At 30.7% G+C, this 24195-nt stretch overlaps 1 protein-coding gene across 1 annotated transcript in view; it reads right to left on the bottom strand.

Annotated features, from left to right (window-relative positions):
* LOC111698587 (facilitated trehalose transporter Tret1) overlaps nt 1-20777 on the bottom strand; it is a 32153-nt gene extending 11376 nt beyond the window's left edge. Inside the window, exons 1-11 of the mRNA XM_023468953.1 lie at nt 20684-20777; nt 20497-20519; nt 18022-18074; nt 15028-15090; nt 14601-14705; nt 14046-14151; nt 9578-9642; nt 8223-8308; nt 6212-6306; nt 935-1067; nt 483-559 (exon numbers count right to left, since the gene is read on the bottom strand). Of these exons, the coding sequence (XP_023324721.1) occupies nt 483-559; nt 935-1067; nt 6212-6306; nt 8223-8308; nt 9578-9642; nt 14046-14151; nt 14601-14705; nt 15028-15090; nt 18022-18074; nt 20497-20515 (802 nt within the window). The 5' untranslated portion in view covers nt 20516-20519; nt 20684-20777. The remainder of the gene's footprint in view (nt 1-482; nt 560-934; nt 1068-6211; nt 6307-8222; nt 8309-9577; nt 9643-14045; nt 14152-14600; nt 14706-15027; nt 15091-18021; nt 18075-20496; nt 20520-20683) is intronic.
* Between the last annotated feature and the right edge of the window lie 3418 nt (nt 20778-24195).

Genomic DNA, 24195 nt, shown 5'->3' with positions numbered 1-24195 from the left:
TGGGGGGAGCAGATGGGGGACTATATTTTATAAGAGAATTTGTGAATGATAATCAATATTTTTCACAAGAAATCATTATTTATTTATTTACAAGAGAGGGGGGGGGGAGTAAGTTTAACGGAAAAGGGGGTGCAGGGTTGGGGAACATATGGGGAAGGGCTGGGGAGCAGGGTTTTGGCTTATTATTTCAACTTAAAGGGACTGTATGCGTAATTTGAAATGACTCTCTATTCAAACAGAGGCATGTCGGATTCTTAATGGTGTCTTCATTGAGGAAGAATTGTCCTCTTTTTTGGAAAAACCACAATTAAAGAAATGCAATTTTAAAGTAAATAAATACTGATATATCATTCTTCTTTGACCCAACAAAGGGTTTAAAGGCACCGTTGTGGTTCGAACATGCACTCTATAAACTAATGGTCATTTGAAAATACAATTACAGTCCCTTTAATATCTTTTTTTGCATCATTAATTCTATTTTCCTGCGAGTCCAAGTAAACCCATTCCTAGAGAAACCAAAAGAGAACTAATTATGAAAAGAGGTTTTCTTGGAGCTTTCCTGAAATAATTTACTTTATAGAAATATGGTTTGACAATAGGTAGTGCTACTCTCACGCAAATAATCGAGCAATAAAAGAAAGAAAAGAAAGAAAAGAAAGAAAAGAAAGAAAAGAAAGAAAAAAGAAAGAAAAGAAAAGAAAAGAAGAAAAAAGAAAAGAAAGAAAAGAAAAGAAAAGAAGAGAAAAGAAAAGAAAAGAAGAGAAAAAAAGAAAAGAAGAGAAAAGAAAGAAAAGAAAAGAAAAGAGCTGACTTGATATTTTCGGAACATTTTTGTCTCTCATTGTATATTCTCAAGGTTTCTCAGATAAAAATTGCATTTTTACCAAAAATTAAGATTTTGATTAGATCTGAAATGAAATAATGTGAAAATTACTTTATAAGGTAAGATCCAAAGAAGCAAGCTAGTAAGCGAACTAGACCGTAGAGGATAGTTGCAGTGTACTTGTCTATAGAGGATCCAGCTGATTCCATTATAGATACAGCGTAGAACGATATCGTCGCCAAACCTGAAAACATAAAAATGATTTTACAAAAATATTCAAATAATTTTTCAAGTCTTAAAGGGACTGTCGACGTATTTTTAAGTAAACCTCCATTCATAACATTTATTTTTAACAAAATCTATCAAATTCATAACGATTTCCTATAAACCTTTTTCTGACGAAGGATGAATATATAAAATATTCTTATTTTTCTCTCTTAAAACAGGCTTTAAGAGAATTTTTCACCTTTATTCTCACGATTATAGCTTTTTAATAAATAGCAAGGAGTTGAGTCTTTTCCACAAACTCTGATTTTCTAATCTCTATATCTTACAGCCCAACGTTTTATGACCTTAAATGTTTCAAACTATAATGAGTTCTGTTAGATGAAATTATCAAGGTTTGAAATATCAAAGATTTACACACCATCAGTTTGCAAAGATATAGGGATTAGAACATTTGAGTTTGTGGCAAAGACTCCATTACGTTCGCGGAATTTTCTGTTTACATTGTTGGATTAAAAAAAAATTGTAAATATCGACAGATTCAGCCGTTTATTGGATACAAACACCAAACAAATCTAAATTTATATCTTTAGAAGGATGTCTCCCTCCTCCCTTGATCTACTTCTGAACCCACTGATCTTTATAAAGATGAATGTTAAGGTTGGATCCACCTTGGCTAATCTCATAATGGTTTCAACTTTGTCCATTTTACAAACTTTTCAGATAAATGTAAACAGAAACTGGTTGGAATTGAACCCAGTAAAAGTTGGTAATTAAATATAAACAATAACTGGAGGGAATTAAAGTGAAATTGAGAAAGTAATTGGCCTGGAGTTAAAGTAATGTTTGTTAAAGGGACTCGAGTCCTGATTTCAAGAGACCCTCCATAAATATATATAAAGGGACTCTAGTCCTGATTTCAAGAGACCCCCATTATATATATATAAAGGGATTCTAGTCCTAATTTCAAGAGACCCCCATTATATATATATAAAGGGACTCTAGTCCTAATTTCAAGGGACCCCCATTATATATATTTAAAGGGACTCTAGTCCTAATTTCAAGAGACCCCCATTATATATATAAAGGGACTCTAGTCCTAATTTCAAGAGACCCCCATTATATATATTTAAAGGGACTCTAGTCCTAATTTCAAGAGACCCCCATTATATATATATATAAAGGGACTCTAGTCCTGATTTCAAGAGACCCCCATTATATATATATAAAGGGACTCTAGTCCTAATTTCAAGAGACCCCCATTATATATATATAAAGGGACTGTAGTCCTAATTTCAAGGGACCCCCATTATATAAAAATAAAGGGACTCTAGTCCTAATTTCAAGAGACCCCCATTATATATATATAAAGGGACTCTAGTCCGATTCAAAACGATAGATCGAAGCCTTTATCTGATCAAGGATAAATAAGAAATACTAGTTTTTCTTTCTAAAAATAGATTATCACTAATTGCGGTCTACATGTTATAGTGGCTTGCAGATTTATGCTCAGATACAAATTAGGAAATTGTCAGATTTAGACCATTTTAAATATAGAAAAACGACGACACAATCTTTTTGTTATTTAGATAAAATTATTATTATTATTTATTTTTAATGCTAAAACACAAATTTAATTTTACATTTGCAGAGTCTCTTGAAATTACAACTACAGTCCATTTATGATAAATAAAAACAATCTTTTTAAAAGGAGTAGTAGTAGGAGTAGGAGTAGGAGTAGGAGTAGGAGTAGTAGTAGGAGTAGGAGTAGGAGTAGTAGTAGGAGTAGTAGTAGTAGTAGGAGTAGGAGTAGGAGTAGTAGTAGGAGTAGGAGTAGAAGTAAGATTAGGAGAAGGAGAAGGAAAACAATAATATGCTTGAACACAGTTGTGTAAAAATAAAATAAATTTTGTTTAGTTCTTGAGNGTAGGAGTAGGAGTAGGAGTAGGAGTAGGAGTAAGAGTAGGAGTAGGAGTAGGAGAAGGAGTAGGAGTAGGAGTATGAGTAGGAGTAGGAGTATGAGTAGGAGTAGGAGGTTTTTTGTTTATTTTTTTAGATACAGTCGTCGTATATTATATTAACACAATTAAGACGACTTTCTACCAAGCATTCAAACAATTCGGAGCTTTGAATACACATAAAAAAAACAAAGAGAAGCTTTCAATTAACAGATTAATTTATTGTTTACTTGTAAACTTTTAATCTGAAAAAATCTTTTAAAAAATCCAAACTTGAATAGAAAAGTCGTCTTTATTGTATTGATGGAAACGCCGATCACTATAGTTAAATATTTTGTAAATTGATAACGCTTATTATTTTTTTAACAATAAAAACAATGAATAACGGTGAAAATTAGTCTACGCCGTATATAAAAGAAGAACTGAAAGGTTCGAGTTAAACATTAAAAATTGAAATATGTTGCTCAGAAATATTAATGTTTTTTTTAAGCGCATCAATTAACTATTTTAAAATAAATGATTTAAGTTATTCCACAATTTAGAACGTTTAAACTCATTTTATTTTGAGAATTGTATCCTTTATAAGGATTTATATAAGCTTGGAGCAAACCCCATAAACGTGTTGACTTGGCAACCATGTTTAAATTGAACTGTAATCCATGGGAAACTAGAATAGGATTGTTTAATTTTATGGAACCAATCTGAATACTGGAACAATTAAAACAATTTCAAATTTGATTTATCGGGTTGGCATGTTGCATTAAACATTATACAAAATCTATTATACATTGTACTTACAGGGCATGTAAAACTAACAACAACGAATTGTTTTCGTATTTTGATCTCTCATTTAGAATTCGTTTTTTTTTCTTAAAATATTTTTTTTTTTATTTTAAAATAGAAAATACGGAAAGCCAAACATTCAATGTGTGGAAATGGAGTCTAAAGTAAAGACTAATTGTATCTTTAACCAAATCTGGGAACTCTTTTGGATATATCGAGATTAATGCTTGACCTAGATCTTTTGATAATCTGCAGATTAATGTAATCTTTATTTGATATCCCGCATGGTAAACATACCCTGTGTAGAGGAATAATGAAGAGATTAAGCATTAATCCCCAAATTTAAAGTGCCCTCTGCAGTGGATATTGAGATCGGGTTTTTAATTATCCAACACAAAAGTTCCCAGCTCAGAGCTGGGAACTTTTGAATGGTGGATATCGTGATTAATGCTTGATCTTCTCTTTTTCTTAATCTGCAGATTAAATAATGCTTGTTCTTCTCTTGTTATTAATCTGTTGAATAATTAACCGATCGGCCGGGATTAAGGATATCCCATTCTAAAGTTCTATGCTTTACCATCCATTTACTCAACTTTCAAATTTTTCTTTGCAAGTTATCAAAAAAATGTTCTTTGTTTCTTTATCGGACCCCCCCCCCCCTTAAAGATGTACGGGGTCGAGCGCATACAACGTTGTATAATAAGATTAGTTACTCGTTATACGGAAAATGTCGTCTCTTATAAGATAGATAAAAACCTAATTTTAAGTCACTGATTATGGAGGCGAGGTTTTTATCTTTCTATCTCAAGACGACATTTTCCGCACATTGGAGCGCATCAAGATCGTAACCTAACTTATTAGACGATTTTGCGCGCGCATCACTAGACATTAAAACAAGAAAATAGTATATGTAAGAAACTTTTTTCATTGGTTTATCGTAGTTTGTAAATAGTTTAAATTATATTTGTACAATTGTTTACATAATTTGTACAATTGTAAATTCCTTGCGCCATTGCAGTTTGTTTGTAGTAAATGAAAATATGTTTTGTATGAAGAAAATGAAGAATCGATAAAACGTAATACATCATAATTATCTTCAAATATAAACTATTTATTTATAAACTTCACAGTAACGATCAAACTAATTGCGAATAATCAGTACTAAACACAGGTTTAAAAAACTGGTGGTTTTAAAATGACTTAGTGAACTTTTGTTTCAAAATAATTAGAATAATAACTATTTATAACACTGTTTTTTTGGTTTGCAGTCTTAAAAAGGTTCTCGTCTTTTTAGATTATATTTTGTCCCTCGCTAAAGCTCGGGACAAAATTAAATCTGAAAAAGCTTGAAACTTCTCAATAAAGAGAAAATTTCTGTCCAAAAACTTTATAGCACGTCGTGCCAAAATAAAAGTGTGATAGGTAATTTTATGAAACGTTTGTGTACTTGTCTTATTTCAATGGCTATTTCTATAGATCAAATAAGCTTTGAATTACAAAGCAGAAGTAAAAAAATAAAGTTAATTGCAATTTTATTTTCATTTCAATTGAAAAAACTATTTTGGAAACATCCTAGCACACGTGCTATAATGTACAGCTATTTTAACTTTATAGCCCAATAATTACTCTATAGCATGTTAATTATGAAATTCACGATGAAGTGAGGAAGAATGATAAAGTACACATTAGTTTCATTAACTGTTATTATAAACTCTACTTTTTTAACCTTGTTATTTAGACATGCAGCATCTTTTATCTTTATCTTTTTATCACCATTTTTATTTTCAACAGTGCAGAGTCTGAATATTTTCTGCAACTGAAATGGACACATTGAAGTCTAGAAAACTGTGAACCTAAGATTTTTTGGATTGTAGATTTCCAGTAACCTGTAAACTGTTGAAGAAACATGATAATAATAATAATACGTAAACCTGCTAACCTGTAAACTGTTGAAGAAACATGATAATAATAATTATAAGTAAACCTGCTAACCTGTAAACTGTTGAAGAAACATGATAATAATAATAATACGTAAACCTGCTAACCTGTAAACTGTTGAAGAAACATGATAATAATAATTATAAGTAAACCTGCTAACCTGTAAACTGTTGAAGAAACATGACAATAATAATAATACGTAAACCTGCTAACCTGTAGACTGTTGAAGAAACATGATAATAATAATAATAATACGTAAACCTGCTAACCTGTAAACGGTTGAAGAAACATGATAATAATAATAATAATACGTAAACCTGCTAACCTGTAAACTGTTGAAGAAACATGATAATAATAATTATAAGTAAACCTGCTTACCTGTAAACTGTTGAAGAAACATGATAATAATAATAATACGTAAACCTGCTAACCTGTAAACTGTTGAAGAAACATGATAATAATAATAATACGTAAACCTGCTAACCTGTAAACTGTTGAAGAAACATGATAATAATAATTATAAGTAAAGGTTTCCAAACATCAGGTCGAATCAGGTTTAACAACAACGACATCAAATCTCTGAAATATCAATGGTGCAGGATGAAATAAACCATAATCTAGGGTGTCCCGATAAACACGGGAATTTAGGGAAGAATTCAATATTTTTGTTAAGAATTAGCATAGTAATGTCAATATTTTAAAAGTAATAACATAATTCAGATTGCTAGTGTAATGTGAAGGCTTGTAATGTCTCTGCAAGACAATGAAGACTTGTCCAGTGTACTTTATCTGTGTTCTGGAATTTTTTAGTTTAACAGAGTACAACTGTCTGCAATCAAAACAGATGCAAATAAATTCCAAACTCTACAGTTTTACTAAATTAAATTAAAAACCATTTAAAAAGATTATCTCGAATTATCACTCAATTCCCCTATTTAGTGGGACTCGCTGTAATATTAGGTTCGTGTATTTGTATTTAATACTTCTATTCCTTGACAGGAAAAATAATCAGCAAAAATCTGAACAATGAAGCAGAAGAACACTTTAAAAAGTTGTTGACATCTTTGGAGAACTTAGAGCCAATGCATTAGAAAAATACAGAAAGGTAGGTTTATTGTATGCAACAATTTACATTTAATCCAGTTAATTTAAAAACTTTGAAATCCATGTTAAAACCATCTATTTACAAAAATTAGAATCAATAAATATTTGATCTAACGTAACTCATCGTTTAAGATATTGAATGTCTGCGACATTAGGTTGCAAAGATAAAGGGATTAGAAAATCAGAATTTGTAGCAAAGTCTCAATTCCTTTCAATTGATTCAAATTTTCTGAGAGTGAATGATACATTTAGGTATTGTTCTATGTTTATATAGTATACATATCACGCTATATATTGTACATATATATATCTAGATTGTATAATATCATCATCATTTTCATAATCGGTCTTCAAATCAAATCTAATGATAAAGGATGAACAAAACAAATTTGCAAGAAAAGGATTATTTACTACAGTGTATTAATCATCATAATAAATATAAGAAAATAGTCGCAAAGGATTTGATTTCTCTGCATTGCACATACCCGAATCTAATACCTGTACCTTTGCCATCTGATAGTGCAAACATTTAATATTTCTAACTATTTATTCTGCTAGATCAAATATTCAGAATTTGTATCTATAATTTTATTAGATGAAAAAGTTAAAGTTTGAAATATAAACCATTATGTTTCAAAGCTATATAAAGGAATTGAGTTCCTACCACAAACTCTGATATTATAATCCCTATATCTTTGCATCTTGATGTTGTAGACCTCTGATATTTCAAACTATAAATTCTGTTAGATTAAATAGTCTGAGTTTGAAATATTAAAGGTCTACACCGTCAAGTTGCAAAGTTAGAGGGATTGGAAAATTTGAGCTTGTGGCAAAAACTCAGCTTCTTTGAAAATTTACGTTTGTGGCAAAACTGTCATAAAGGGTGTTTATTTCCTCCAAAAAATATCAAAGAATAATTATAATCCTTTTAACGCCGTTTATACATAGTTTAGTCTCTTTGCTTCAGCATTAAAACTTTAATTACAGTGATTTTCACAAAATCATTGAATGAAAATAATAAAATGTTTTCCTTGTGATTTGATTTTTTTATTAAAAACTTTATTGTTATTTATAATTTGTTATTTTTTGTAAGAAACTTTATTTCTTGTTTCGAAGGTGATTAGCAATCAGGAGAACGCTTTTTACATTTACAACAAAGATCTGATTGGATCTGATCTGCTCTAGCTGAAAAGGAACTGAGTTCTTGCCACACACTCGGTTTTCTAATCTCTATATATATTTGCACCTATAAATTTTGTTATCAAAGGTTGTAAAATTATTAGGATTAGAAAATTTGAGTGTCTGGCAAAAACTGAAATTCTTTATCCTTTATAGAGAACTTCTAAAAGTACCTCATTCTTTTGCGAAACCTGTTGTTTATTATAGATTACCTTAAACATTTTTTTAGAAAATTTTCTTCAATCTTCATAGAGTCTTTTCTCAGTTTATTAACCGAGGTGAGAAGTTCCTGATATTCCTGAACAGAAGTTGAGGATTTTCGCTTATGCTGTTAAAAAATTGCGAAAGCGAAAAGAGTCAAATTATCGACAAATCTTAAAAAAGAAAAAAAATTGATTAAGTAAAAAAAATATTCGCATAGAAAAAAATTTGTAGCGCAAAAACGACACGAAAAAAGTGGCATAAAGCTAAAATTACGTATGAAAAAAATGTTGTAGCGCCGTATATTCATACAGTAATCATCCCAAAATTTTAATCCTTGCAAGTTTCCTACTTATATAAAAATGGATGGCTTTATTATAGAATGAATAGACCAAAACTTGCTTAGAAATGTAATTTCAAGTTTTCTATACAACTTCAGAAAAAGAGCCGAGAAAAATGATGAAAAAGATGAAAAAGATATTGTGTTTCTTTTTGTTCTTTTTGATCCCCGTAAAAGTTTATTTAATATTTATGTAGATCTAAACACAATTTTACCCAGATGTGTCGAAAGATATCCCTCCCTCCCTCCTCAAATAATTTTCTAAATGAAAATATTTTGAAAAATATATTCTCCGGCGTGTGATGCATGAAAGATTAAAGTACTTTATAAAATGTTGGGGTAGCTGGAATATTACTCAATTTCCTTTCATGAAAATAAATTTGTCGAAACTGCAAAAATTGTCAATAAAGATGTTAAAGTCACATCTAAAAATTCAGATTTAAATTTTGAAGGGATAATATTCGTAATTTCAAGTGAGCCTCCATTTAAAGAGTAAAATTCCTGATTCACCAAGGTACCCTTTAAAATAACTGTCTGAGAAAAAATAAGGATTATATAATATTAAAAGATGCAAATTCTGGCAATTTATTTCCTCGTCTTTGCTGAACAAATATACACGTCATGAAGTACCCGCGGTAAAAGTTATCAATTTTCAGATAGAAAAACAAAGATATCTCAATTTTGTTGTTTAAATAAAAGGTTAAAAGGTACCGCAGTGAATCGGATATGTGATGGAGGATCACATTAAACTGCCCAAACTTCGTATTTCTCTTATGTGTGTGTGGGGGGGGGGGGGTAAACAAGAATAAATTTGCCTAATATTTTTGGATCAAAACTCTTGATGTTGACAATTTGTCGTTTTAAAATATTCAGAATACTCAAATCTTAAAGACAGATAAGATTTAAAGTGTTTGTCTTTTTAACTAAATCATTATATAAAGGTAAGTTTTATTTGATTTAATTTGCTAATTAAATCATGAGAATTAAAAAAGAATTCAAACAAAGTTTAATAAAATATCAGATCACCTTTTCAATGTTATATTCGTCTCCTCTCAACCATTGCAGGGCCATCTTCCCTTCAACATTTCTTCCTTAAATAATATATTATATATCCTTTCTTTTACATTTCTTCATTAAATAATATATTATATATCCTTTCTTTTACATTTCTTCATTAAATAATATATTATACATCCTTTCTTTTACATTTCTTCATTAAATAATATATTATATATCCTTTCTTTTACATTTCTTCCTTAAATAATATATTATATATTCTTTCTTTTACATTTCTTCATTGAATAATATATTATATATCCTTTCTTTTAAATTTCTTCCTTAAATAATATATTATATATCCTTTCTTTTACATTTATTCATTAAATAATATATTATATATCCTTTCTTTTACATTTCTTCCTTAGATAATATATTATATATCCTTTCTTTTACATTTCTTCATTGAATAATATATTATATATCCCTTCTTTTACATTTCTTTCTTAAATAATATATTATATATCCTTTCTTTTACATTTCTTCATTAAATAATATATTATATATCCTTTCTTTTACATTTCTTCCTTAAATAATATATTATATATCCTTTCTTTTACATTTCTTCATTGAATAATATATTATATATCCTTTCTTTTACATTTCTTCATTGGAAAATATATTATATATCCTTCCTTTTACATTTCTTCCTTAAATACTATATTGTATATCCTTTCTTTTACATTTCTTCATTGGATAATATATCATATATCCTTTCTTCTACATTTCTTCCTTGAATAACATATTATATATCCTTTCTTTTACATTTCTTCATTGGATAATATATTATATATCCTTTTTTTTACATTTCTTCCTTGGATAATATATTATATATTCTTTCTTTTACATTTCTTCCTTGAATAATATAGTATTTATCCTTTCTTTTACATTTCTTCCTTGAATAATATAGTATATATTCTTTCTTTTACATTTCTTCCTTGAATAATATATTATAAATTCTTTCTTTTACATTTTTTCCTTGAATAATATAGTATATATCCTTTCTTTTACATTTCTTCCTTGAATAATATATTATATATTCTTTCTTTTACATTTCTTCATTGGATAATATATTATTTATCCTTTCTTTTACATTTCTTCATTGGATAATATATTATATATCCTTTCTTTTACATTTCTTCCTTGAATAATATAGTATATATCCTTTCTTTTACATTTCTTCATTGGATAATATTTTATATATCCTTTCTTCTACATTTCTTCCTTGAATAACATATTATATATCCTTTCTTTTACATTTCTTCATTGGATAATATAATATATATCCTTTCTTCTACATTTCTTCCTTGGATGATATATTATATATCCTTTATTTTACATTTCTTCATTGGATAATATATTAAATATCCTTCCTTCTACATTTCTTCCTCGGATAATATATCATATATCCTTCCTTAAACATTTCTTCATTGGATAATATATTATATATCATTCCTTCCACATTTCTTCATTGGATAATATATTATATATATCATTCCTTCCACATTTCTTCTTTGGAAAATATATTATATATCCTTCCTTCAACATTTGTTCCTTAGATAATATATTATATATCCTTCCAATTAATTTTCTTACTTCAACATTTTTTCCTTAGATAAGATATTATATATCATTCCTTCCACATTTCTTCATTGGATAATATATTATATATCCTTCCTTCAACATTTGTTCATTGGATAATATATTATATATCCTTTATTTTACATTTTTTCATTGGATAATATATTATATATCCTTCCTTCAACATTTGTTCCTTGAATAATATATTATATATCCTTTCTTTTACATTTTTTCATTGGATAATATATTATATATCCTTTCTTTTACATTTGTTCATTGGATAATATATTATATATCCTTCCTTTAACATTTGTTCCTTGGATAATATATTATATTTTTTCAGTCTGTCATTGAAGTTTTAATCATTTTTGTTGCAAACCCTGCAATGTATTGTTAGTTAGATACAATGAGAGTAGATTTTCTACTTCTTAATGATTAATTTCTAACTAAGTCTTATACGGAGAAAAGACTAAAAACATCAGAAAAGAAATCTCATTATCCTTCGGATTAAAAAAGTAAGAGGTTTGCTTCTTTATCCCCTCTTTACACTGAGTCTAAAGAGGTTTGCTTCTTTATCCCCTCTTTACACTGAGTCTAAAGAGGTTTGCTTCTTTTACCTCTCTTTACACTGAGTCTAAAGAGGTTTGCTTCTTTATCCTCTCTTTACACTGAGTCTAAAGAGGTTTGCTTCTTTATCCTCTCTTTACACTGAGTCTAAAGGCTGAGAATAAAGATATTTGAAGATTTAGCTAAAAGTAGTTTTACATGTTGTTAAGAGCAGTATTAGAATTATTTTATGATAATGTCCCAAACTTTGGTCGTTTAGACCATTGAATATCCACAGCAGGCTTACTGTGGGGCAAAAAGAATAAATTTGGCAGACAAGTTGGGGAAATTATACAAAATTATTTCAGGTGAGACTTAGTTTTGAGCCGGAATTAACAACACGATTTGGCGTCTTTATAACAGCTCATGTTTTTTAGTTTTGCATTCATTTATAATCAAAGACATATTTATTTTGTATTGATTATGTTAAAGCACATTTTTTTATTTATAATATTTATAGATGATAAGAAACGCGCTAAAACCTTGCTTATAGATTTACCAAAATGAAAGTAGTTGAATTAATATTGATTTTGCACACGTTCTTTCAAGGACATACTAGAGAAAGGATACTAAATTGAATTTTTTTGCACCACTGTACAAATTACAATGTACTTAAGGTTTCTAAAAATAATTAAATTTACTAATTTTTTTGTATTTTTAGGGATGGGCTGGTAAGGATTAGGTCGAATAAAAAGTGTAAAGGCCGAAGGGGGGGGGGGTTAATTTTTTTCAGGGGAGAGCTCAGCACCCATTATGACCTAAAAAAATCCCCTAAACCCACTGATTTAACTAAAGGGAGGGGAGGACTAAGACCCAATAGCTCCCCCCCCCTTAATTACGCCTCTGGGAAAATATTAGATTTCATAATTTATCCTGCCTGCCTTGCCAGCAGCGAATCAGTTTCTAGCTTTAGCCAAACTAATCCCTTTCTAAAACATTTCTTTAATTAAAGTAATCAAATATCATAGTCTAAAATAAAGGTCTTCCCTCATATATATGTTAGCTATAGCTGGGCAAACGGCTGGACCGAATTAGCTGACTTTTTTTGAGGGAACCCGGGGAGCAACATCGGCTACGAAAAATTCGACATTTTTGTTTTCAAAAATCAATTTCTTTTAATTAAAAAATAGTTCCCTGGGCAACGCCGGGCACTTCAGCTAGTAATAAATGAACTCTGTATGTTTTTATTCATATAGAATATTAAATTAAATGCATTCTGTTTACCAAACCTGGGATCAATTCTCTAGATTTTACAGGACAGGATTCTAGATTTTACAGAACAGGATTCTAGATTTTACAGGACAGGATTCTAGATTTTACAGAACAGGATTCTAGATTTTACAGGACAGGATTCTAGATTTTACAGGACAGGATTCTAGATTTTACAGGACAGGATTCTAGATTTTATCGGACAAGATTCTAGATTTTACATGACAGGATTTTAGATTTTACAGGACGGGATTTACGACAATTTTTATTTCTGGTCCATTCTGTAAAACTGTGACAAAATCTCTCTCTGGAAGCCAAAGTTTTCAGTCTTCCAGAGGGAGGGGGAGCCCCCGCGTACCCCCCCCCTGTATACGTTCCTGGTTGATATAGCTGTATCCCTATATAGTAGATGGATCGTGCTGAACACTATTAAAACTAGTTTCCTGCAGAAACAGTTTTTTTCCTTAATCTAAACTTAAAAGAGAAGAAATTATATTTCTTCTGTTATTTCTAAAGTTAAACTTCAAATAAAATTTTTGTTTTCAAACTTTATCCAATCAGATTTCTTATATTTGTCCTAACAAAAAGAACATAATGAGAACATAATTATCTTTGTCAAAATTCTAAAATAATGGAAAAATTTAGATCTGAAATTTTGAAAAGTTTGCATCTGCTACTGCTCTCTGAAGTCTCATCCATTGTCAATAATTAGTCTCAAAACTAAAGAGTTACCCACAAAGGATGAGACTTCAGAGACGATTATACGAAATTTATACTTTCTGTTTCTTTATATTCATGATTCCCTGCAACTGTAATATTGTGTCTTTATTCGCCATTTTGAGACTTTATCATAGCCAGTAGAATTAACTTAACCTTGAGATCGTCATATCCTTAAAGTTTCAAGTCGTCTTTACAGTATCATCCTTTGTGGGTAACCTTGTAGATTCAATGCAATGCAAGGATTCGAAATAAATCTCCGAAATTTGGTTTTAAAGTGTGATTCTTTATAACTTACATTCATTAATAAGTAGTTTTCATTTACCTTTTGTTAGAAGGAAGGAGGGCGACTCAGGGATAAAACAAAGTAGAACTGTACTCAGTAGAGGAGGGATACAGGATACACTGGATAGTGCTCTCCATCCTATCCACTATACAGAGATACTGAACTAGGATATAGGACGGTTTATCTTGAACTAGGATATAGGACGGGTTTATCTTGAACTAGGATAAAGGACGGGGTTATCTTGAACTAGGATATAGGACGGGGTTATCTTGAACTAGGATATAGGACGGGGTTATCTTGAACTAGGATATAGGACGGGGTTATCTTGAACTAGGATATAGGACGGGGTTATCTTGAACTAGGATATAGGAAGGGGTTATCTTGGACTAGGATATAGGACGGGGTTATCTTGAACTTGGATATAGGACGGGGTTATCTTGAACTAGGATATAGGATACGGTTATCTTGAACTAGGATATAGGACGGGTTTATCTTGGACTAGGATATAGGACGGGTTTATCTTGGACTAGGATAAAGGACGGGGTTATCATTAATCAAGTGCAGAGTAAAAAATACAAAATCCTGGTTACGAACCTTCCCCAGGAAGTATGTGAGAAATGTTCCAAACATATAAAAAGCACTGAGTCCAGCATTAAACGATGTTCTCCATAAAGGAGTACTGATTTCTATCACATAAACCTAGATGAGGAGATTTGAAAATTAGAAGATTTAAAGATTTAGAAGATTTGAAGATTAGAAGATTAGAAAATTAGAAAATTAGAAGATTACAAGATTAGAAGATTACAAGATTAGAATATTAGAAGATTAGAAGATTTGAAGATTATATGATTAGAAGATTAGAAGATTTGTAGATTAGAAGATTAGAAGATAAGAAGATAAGAAGATTAGAGGATTAGAATATTAGAAGATTAGAAGATTAGAAGATAAGAAGATAAGAAGATAAGAAGATGAGAAGATTAGAAGATTAGAAGATTAGAAGATTAGAAGATTAGAAGATTACCGCTGCAGGAGAAGATGATAGTCCTGAGGCTACACCACAAACTATTCTTCCAAAATAAAGCATCTTACCAAGAAACAAATATTAATAATAAATCTTTTTTTATTTTTGATTGTGTGTTCTCCCATTTTTAAACGTATTGTACATGTCTGATTGAATTTAGGAACATGAAAGAACAACCATTATTTTATGCAATTTGTGGATTTTCTATAAATGTTTTGATGTAAATGATTGGAAGATTCAAATTTTAAGGCCTGGGTACGATATAGAAAAAAATGATTGATATAAACTATGAAGAGTGTAGAGAAGGATATGATTGCTATAAACTATGAAGAGTGCAGAGAAGGATATGATTGATATAAACTATGAAGAGTGTAGAGAAGGATATGATTGATATAAACTATGAAGAGTGTAGAGAAGGGAAGGAACAAGTTTGTTTGTTCAAGCATACTTTATATTCAAAGGGTGAGGCGGCGAATAGGAAAGAAATTTGCTTTGAGGAATACAATATTTGGCGGAGGTCAATATTTGTGTAAATATTCATGAAATGTTGTAAAGTTTAAGGGATATAAATACAGTATATTATACTGTTAGACAGTGTATACTCCACATTATTAGTTTAGAAGGGTGTCAGTGAATTTTGCAAGCAGTTTGTCCGTTCTGTCTGGTAGTTTCTCCGTTTCTCTAGTAGTTTGCCCGTTTTGTCTGTTAGTTTGTCCGTTTTGTCTAGCAGTTTGTCCGTTTTGTCTGGTAGTTTGTCCGTTTTGTCTAACAGTTTGTCCATTTTGTCTAGCAGTTTGTCGTTGTGTCTGGTAGTATGAAAATGTTGTCTGGTAGTCTGTCCGTTTTCTCTTGTACTCTGTTCGTTCTGTCTGTTTTGTCTGTTAGTCTCTTCTTTTTTGTCTTTTAGTCTGACTGTTTTGCCTAGTACATTTTGTCGTAGGAAGTCTGTTAGACTTGGTAGTCTGCCCTTTTTTATCTGGTAGTCTGTCTTTTTTGTCTGGTAGTCTGCCTTTTTGTCTGGTGTCTGCCTTTTTTTGTCTGGTTTCTGCCTTTTTTGTCTAGTGTCTGCCTTTTTTGTCTGGTAGTCTGCCTTTTTGTCTGGCGTCTGCCTTTTTTGTCTGTTGTCTGACTTTTTTGTTTGGTAGTCTTCCCTTTTTTATCTGGTAGTCTGCCTTTTTTGTCAGGTATCTGCCCTTTATATTTTGATACTTTGCTCTTGTTGTCTTTTGTTTAGTTTAATTTAACCTGCTATTCCTAAACTAATTTACTCTCTGTGTTAAAGTGTTGTTTACTATTTACTGTTTACTATTTGTTATAATTCGCTGATTACTTTTTACTGTTTACAATTTGTTATAATCCGCTGTTAATCTGCTTTTTACTAATTACTGTTTACTCTTTGATTTAATCTGCTGTTTACTATTTACTGTTTACTATTTGTTTTAATTTTGCTGTTTACTATTTACTGTTTGTTTTAATCTGCTGTTTACTAATTACTGTTGAGTCACGGAAGTTCGTAGTAAGATTTTGACTCCACTGGAGACCACCGGAGGGAATTCATTTTCACTGGAGGGGTTTGAAAAAATGCTTTTTACAATTTAAAACTTTACGCAGGGTGATTTACATTCCACTGGAGGGATTCAGATGTCCTTCCTGGGGGGGTTATAATTCCACTGGAGGGATTCAGTTATCCTTCCAAGGGGTTTATAATTCCACTGGAGGGATTCAGATATCTTTCCTAGGGGGTTAAAATTTCACTGGAGGGATTCAGTTATCCTTCCTAGGGGTTTAAAATTCCACTGGAGGGATTCAGATTTCTTTCCTAGGGGTTTGTAATTCCACTGGAGGGATTCAGATATCCTTCCTGGGGGTTTATAATTCCACTGGAGGGATTCAGTTATCCTTCCTAGGGGTTTATAATTCCACTGGAGGGATTCAGATATCCTTCCAGGTGGTTTATAATTCCACTGGAGGGATTCAAATATCCTTCCAGGTGGTTTATAATTCCACTAGAGGGATTCAGATATACTTCGTGGGGGTTTATAACTCCACTGGAGGGATTTAAATATCTTTCCTATGTGTTTATAATTCCATTGTAGAGATCTGAAATTATAAACCCAATGGATGAATATCTAAATCACTCCAGTGGATTTTTAAACCCCTAGGAAGGATAACTGAATCCCTCCAGTGGAATTAAAAACCCCTAGGAAGGATAAGTGAATCCCTCCAGTGGAATTATAACCCCCAGGGAGGATATCTGAATCCCTCCAGTGGAATTATAAACCCCTTGGAAGGATAACTTCTGAATCCCTCCAGTGGAATTATAATCCCCTAGGAAAGATATCTGAATCCCTCCAGTGGAATTATAAACCCCTAGGAAGGATAACTCCAGTGGAATTATAATCCCCTAGGAAGATATCTGAATCCCTCCAGTGGAATTATAAACCCTTAGGAAGGATAACTGAATCCCTCCAGTGGAATTATAATCCCCTAGGAAAGATATCTGAATCCCTCCAGTGGAGTTATAACCCCCTAGGAAGGACATCTGAATCCATCCAGTGGAATGTTAATCACCATGCGTAAAGTTTTAAATTGGTAAAAAGCATTTTTTGAAACCCCTCCAGTGAAAATAAAATCCCTCCGGTGGTCTCCAGTAGAATCGAAATCTTACTACGGACTTCTTTGAGTCATTACTGTTTACTTTTTGTTTTAATCCGCTGTTTACTATTTACTGTTTACTGTTTGTTTTAATCTGTTGTTTACTATTTGTTTAAATCTGCTGATTACTCGACTATGACCCTCATTGTGTTACCTTATGTGTTATGTTAAAATCTTACAACAACCCTTATCGTGTATCTTCTTTAAACTCATAAGTCATACCAAATCATTTTAGAAATAAATCTATAAACAAATAAACTTAATTTACAATCCTTAAAGCATTAGTATAATGACTGCAGCGTTTTGAATTTTGAATTTTAAATATTTATATTTGCTTTCCTTGAGATCAGGTGAGAATGAAATGCACAGGTTACCCAGAATATACAGAGGACCTGAACATTACTAGATTTATAAACTCAGGGGAGTCAAGTTCAAGAATATACAGAGGACCTGAACATTACTAGATTTATTAACTCAGGGGAGTCAAGTTCAAGAATATACAGAGGACCTGAATATTACTAAATTTATTAACTCAGGGGATTCAAGTTCAAGAATATACAGAGGACCTGAACATCACTAGTATTATAAACTCAGGGGAGTCAAGTTCCAGAATATACAGAGGACCTGAACATTACTAGATTTATCAAATCAGGGGAGTCTAGTTCCAGAACATTTCAAGAATATACAGAGGACCTGAACATTACTAGATTTATCAACTCAGGGGAGTCTAGTTCCAGAATATACAGAGGACCTAAATATTACTAGATTTATTAACTCAGGGGAATCTTATTCCAGAAATTCATACTTGCAGAATATGAATCGGTATATGAGTAAATATAATGACCAAAAATGTAAAACATTTATCGGCAATTGGTTTCATTTGCTAAGTTGACTTTTAGATATTTTAAATAATCGTACCGGGTATTAAATTAAGGAAAAACATGTTTTTTACCTGGGATAATTTTTCTTTTGAAATAGTAAATGTCATTCCCTTCGTGAAATGCTTGGACGGAATAAAAAGTAAGCAAATTAATTCTTTAGAGTAAGCACATTATTCATAGTTCATATATATACATTTTCCTTAAAGTTTCAAGTTGCTACACACAATAAGTAGATGGCTAGAAATCAGAGGCTACTATATATATCAGTAGTTATCTATATATCAGTAGCTATCGATATATAAGTAGTTATCTAGAAATCAGTAGCTACTATATATCTGTAGTTATCTATATAACAGTATAACAATCTAGATATCAGTAGCTATCTGATATTAGTATCTATCTAGATATCAGTAGCTATCTAGATATTAGTATCTATCTAGATATTAGTATCTATCTAGATATTAGTAGCTATCTAGATATTAGTAGCTATCTAGATATCAGTAGCTTTCTTGATATTAGTATCTAAATATCTAGATAAAGGTAGCTATCTAGATATTAGTATCTATCTAGATATTAGTAGCCATCTAGATATCAGTAGCTATCTTGATAATAGTATCTATAGAAATATTAGTAGCTATCTGATATTAGTATCTATATGAATATTAGTATCTATTTAGATATTAGTATCTATCTAGATATCAGTATCTATCAAGATATCAGTATCTATCTAAATATCAGTAGCTATCTGATATTAGTATCTAGATGTTAGTATCTATTAGATATTAGTATCTATCTAGATATCAGTATCTATCTAGATATTAGTAGCTAGATAATGATATATAGCTAGCTTTTTATTAGTATTTAGATAGAGAAAAACACCTAGCTTTATATAAGTAACTAGCTAGATTACAATAGCTAGCTAGTTAGATATCAGTAACTAGTTAGATAATAGTAACTAGCTAGATATTAGGCACTAGCTAGATATTAGGAACTAGCTAGATATTAGTAACTAGCTAGATATTAGGAACTAGCTAGATATTAGTAACTAGCTAGATATTAGGAACTAGGTAGATATTAGGAACTAGCTAGATATTAGGAACTATAGCTAGATATTAGTAACTAGCTAGATATTAGGAACTAGCTAGATATTAGTAACTAGCTAGATATTAGGAACTAGCTAGATATTAGGAACTAGCTAGATATTAGGAACTAGCTAGATATTAGGAACTAGCTAGATTTTAGGAACTAGCTAGATATTAGTAACTAGGTAGATATTAGGAACTAGTTATATATCAGGAACTAGCTAGATATCAGTAACTAGCTATATATCAGTAACTAGCTAGATATCAGGAACTAGCTATATATCAGTAACTAGCTAGATATTAGGAACTAGCTAGATATTAGTAACTAGCTAGATATCAGTAACTAGCTATATATCAGTAACTAGCTAGATATCAGGAACTAGCTATATATCAGTAACTAGCTATATATTAGGAACTAGCTAGATATTAGGAATTAGCTAGATATTAGTAACTAGGTAGATATTAGGAACTAGTTATATATTAGGAACTAGCTAGATATTGGGAACTAGCTAGATTTTAGGAACTAGCTAGATATTAGTAACTAGGTAGATATTAGGAACTAGTTATATATTAGGAACTAGCTAGATATTAGTAACTAGCTAGATATTAGGAACTAGTTATATATTAGAAACTAGCTAGATATTAGTAAATAGCTAGATAATATCAATTAAATATAAAGAGAAACCATTAAAAAAATAAACAAAGTCTCCAACTTGAAATGTTGAGACCAAATATAACATTATTATTATTTAGACAATGTGAAATCTAGAAAAGTAAACATTACAACAACAACTGTTGGTTCAGCAAACATATATTATGAAAATTAATAATAGAAAAATATATTTAGTTACCTATCAATCTGCAACTCATTCGCCTGCAACAGTTTCATTCTTCAAATACTTATCTTTAAAGCTCAATAAAAAATTTCAAGCATTAACAAAAAATTGTTTGTTGGATATAGTACAGTATACAATACATACAGCCGATAAAGGGNTGGATTGATCAAAATATTGATGTAAATTATGAATATTGTTGTTCCTGCCCAACCATTCTCCGAGTACTCCACCAACCAGGCAGGTTGGGATCGTAGCAAAGGTCTGAAGACTCGCTAAAAATTAAATATATTAATTGAAGTGCTTCGCACATTTATAGTAATCGACATCTTTTCCAGAAATATCTTGGAGCATTTTGAAAAAAAATTGGTCATCAACCTACCATAGGGTCATGGTTACCACAAAAATGTTGGGCTCAAAAAGTGTGTTTAATTCTGATTATCTTCATATTTTCCGAAGTAAGAAATGCACAGAGAAACCACAAAAAGATACAAATAGTTCACAAAAACATTGATATCCCCTTCAATCATGATCAGACAAAGCTTTCATGGGTACCCTTGTGTATCAGACATGCCATCATATCGGCTCAGTTTCATTTGCCATAATATTTTTGCCATAAATATTTTTGCCATAATTACATTTGCCATAATACATTTGCCATAAGTAACACTTGCCATAAGTCACACTTGCCATAAGTTACACTTTCCAAATTGGTTACACTTGCCATAATTACACTTGCTATAATTACTCTTGCCATAATTCAAATCAAATTTGGTTTGAATTAATTTATGAGCTATCAGGTTTAGGTACTCTTCTATGGGAAGAGTATTATACTGTAGGACAATGTTAGCAATCCTCTCATAGTGACTCTTCACCAAGCTCTTTCATTCAGCTCTAGAAAATATGGAACTGAATCTGTTTTCAAACAATGAGAAAACTAAAATTGCGAATTTTCATTGGAAAATTTCCCGCATTTGCAATAAAAAAGACAGATTTACGTATTTTTAAAAATTAGAAAATTATGACAAAAGTAATTATATCAAGTGTAATTATGGCAAGTGCAACCATTATGGCAAGTGTAACTCATGGCAAGTGTGACTTATGTCAAATGTAACTTATGGCAAGTGTTACTTATGGCAAAAGTATTATGTCAAGTGTAATTATGGCAAAAAAATTATGGCAAATGAAACTGAGCCCATCATATCAATGTAGGGTCACTTGAAATTACATTTTAAAACATTTAAGAGATAAAAATATTTAATGTTTATTATTTATTATTTAATAAAAAGTTCCTTCGGTTTTTTTCAAGTGTGTCACTAAAGGTTTTAAATTTTGTAAAAAAATTTAAATTCTTGAAAATCCGTCTCATACCGAATAACTTAGCGCCCATACAAATTCAGAAAATTAAAACATACGACTTAGACTGAAAAAATTCTATTTAATTTCAAACAAATCATTCAGATATTGCAACCTATAGTCATCGATTATCTTTCGCCACATTTGTATATAGTTTATATTTATAATATTTTATTTTTTTAGAAAACGTTTTAACGGATTTCGAAAAATGTCATTGGTCCGCGGCATTCTTAGATAGTTGCGCAAGCAACAAGAGAAATAATCAAATTCAAAACAAATTAACTAAAAAGTATTATAAAATATAAACTATATACAAATGTGGCGAAAGATAATCGATGGCTATAGGTTGTAATATCTGAATGATCTGTTTGAAATTAAATTGATTTTTTACGGTCTAAGTTGAATGTCGCAATTTTCTGAATTTGTATGGGCGCTGAGTTATTAGGTATAAGACGTCTTTAACAATTTTCTCCTTATAGACGCAACAGAAAGAAGTAAGATTAGTAGCGATCAAAAGCGCTTTTTTATCGCATTAAGCTTATACCCCTTTAATTTTTCGCGAACACTCCCTTTAAGTTTCCTAGTCTGAAGTTAAACCAGCGGAAAATAAGAAACAAAGCCTGGTTTAACAGCTTCAGTTTGTAAACTAATTCACCGTAAGTCTGCAGAGATTAAAATAACATGAACTCAAGAGAGGATTTTAATTTTGTTCCATTAAACACGAATTTATAAACATTGTTCAGAAATTCAGGGTGTTCAAAAACTTGTTAGATATCCCGGGGGGGGGGGGGCATATTTACAATGATATGACAAGTAAGTTGTTGGTAGCTTTTGTAACTGGAAACAAAATCCAGGAAATCTCAATTTTCTAAAGCCCTAGGACAAATGTCACTGGAAATAAAGTCCTGAGTTTTAGATTTCTGGGACTTTTTTCCTAAAATAACATGGAAACTATAAAGTCTCACTTTAAGGAATATGAACACAGGAAGTCCTGACGAAAATATATCTGAAGAAAAAACCAAGATAAAAAGTCTAGGGAAAATGAGGTCAAGTCTTAAAAGGTTTAAAAAAAACTTTTCTTTTATTTATCTACATTTTGAATATAGTCAGAGGTATTTTTAATTTTAAGCCCCTTTTTTCCATGCATTCATACTATTAACCAGAAAAAACGTCTTTTAAAATAAAGTCGATCAAAATGGCAGGAATTTATTTCTAGAGACTTTTTATTTCAAGGACTTTTTTTAGATTTTTGTAGATATTAATCAAAGAATTAGATGATGAAAAGACTGATCATATGACATAATAATTCTAACCAAAAATGTATCTTTACAAAGTTGTCTTAATCCAAAAATCCCTGACCAAAATGAACAAAAGTAGTTTAACTAGGTATTTGGTGAGGTTAGTTTAATTCATTTCCTAAGGTGCAGTTTATAATAAATCCAAGTAACTGTACATAGCTTTCTTGCGATTCACTACACTGGAGATCAGAGCTGAAAACTTTAGAATGGTGGATATCAGGATTAATGCTTAATCCACTCTTTTTCTTAATCTCCAGATTAAATATGGCTTGTTTTCCTCATGAATTTAATCTCCAGATAAGTCAACAGATCGGGATTAAGGATATCCCATTCTAAAGTTTTCAGCTCAGGTTATATTAATGTTTACGAAATAAAGATTAAAATTCAAAGTTGTCGACTTAAGCAAACTATCTTTCTATCTTTTGCAAAATTCTTCTTTTGTAATCAGTTTAAAACTGCTATTTCTATTTTATATAAATGTTGAAGTGATTTTATTTTTTTATTTGAGTCTGACATTCAATGTTTGTTATTGACAATAATACAGACATCTTTACGGACAATCACATTTTATTCCCTTCCGGGGAAATAGTTTTAGAGTTGATACTGTTCCATGGATATAGGAATTTTCTTTTCAACATTTTCATCATAGGTCATGGTTCAAAGGAACTGTGTTTTGCCACCCACTCAAATTTTCTAATTTTTATATCTCTGCAACCTTATGGTGTAATAGTTTGAAATTATGATAAATTTCAGAACGGTTTTATCAAGGAACAGGAATAACCAAATAATGTTTGAGTTTGCCAGTCATAATTTAAAAATGATTTTAAAATTCTCCATTAACAAAATATCGGAAAATTACAAAGGAGTTGGTCACTCAGCACCAAAGGGGTATATCTTCCTTACAGATCATTATTTTTACATCTAGTTTTTTCTAAAGTAAGTCCAGTATATTCCTGAATGGTGTTCTGGCCAGGATGTACCTTGAAAAGTGCAGGGGCGCAAACTGTTGAAAAAAAGGGGGGTCGATAGGGTGCTATTTTCGGAAATAATGATTCAAATAAAA

Source organism: Eurytemora carolleeae, unplaced genomic scaffold, assembly GCF_000591075.1.
Source record: "Eurytemora carolleeae unplaced genomic scaffold, Eaff_2.0 scaffold297, whole genome shotgun sequence".
In the NCBI taxonomy this organism is placed as follows: domain Eukaryota; kingdom Metazoa; phylum Arthropoda; class Copepoda; order Calanoida; family Temoridae; genus Eurytemora; species Eurytemora carolleeae.
Note: the sequence above shows the minus strand (reverse complement) of the source record. Positions and strands in the feature narration are given on the sequence as shown.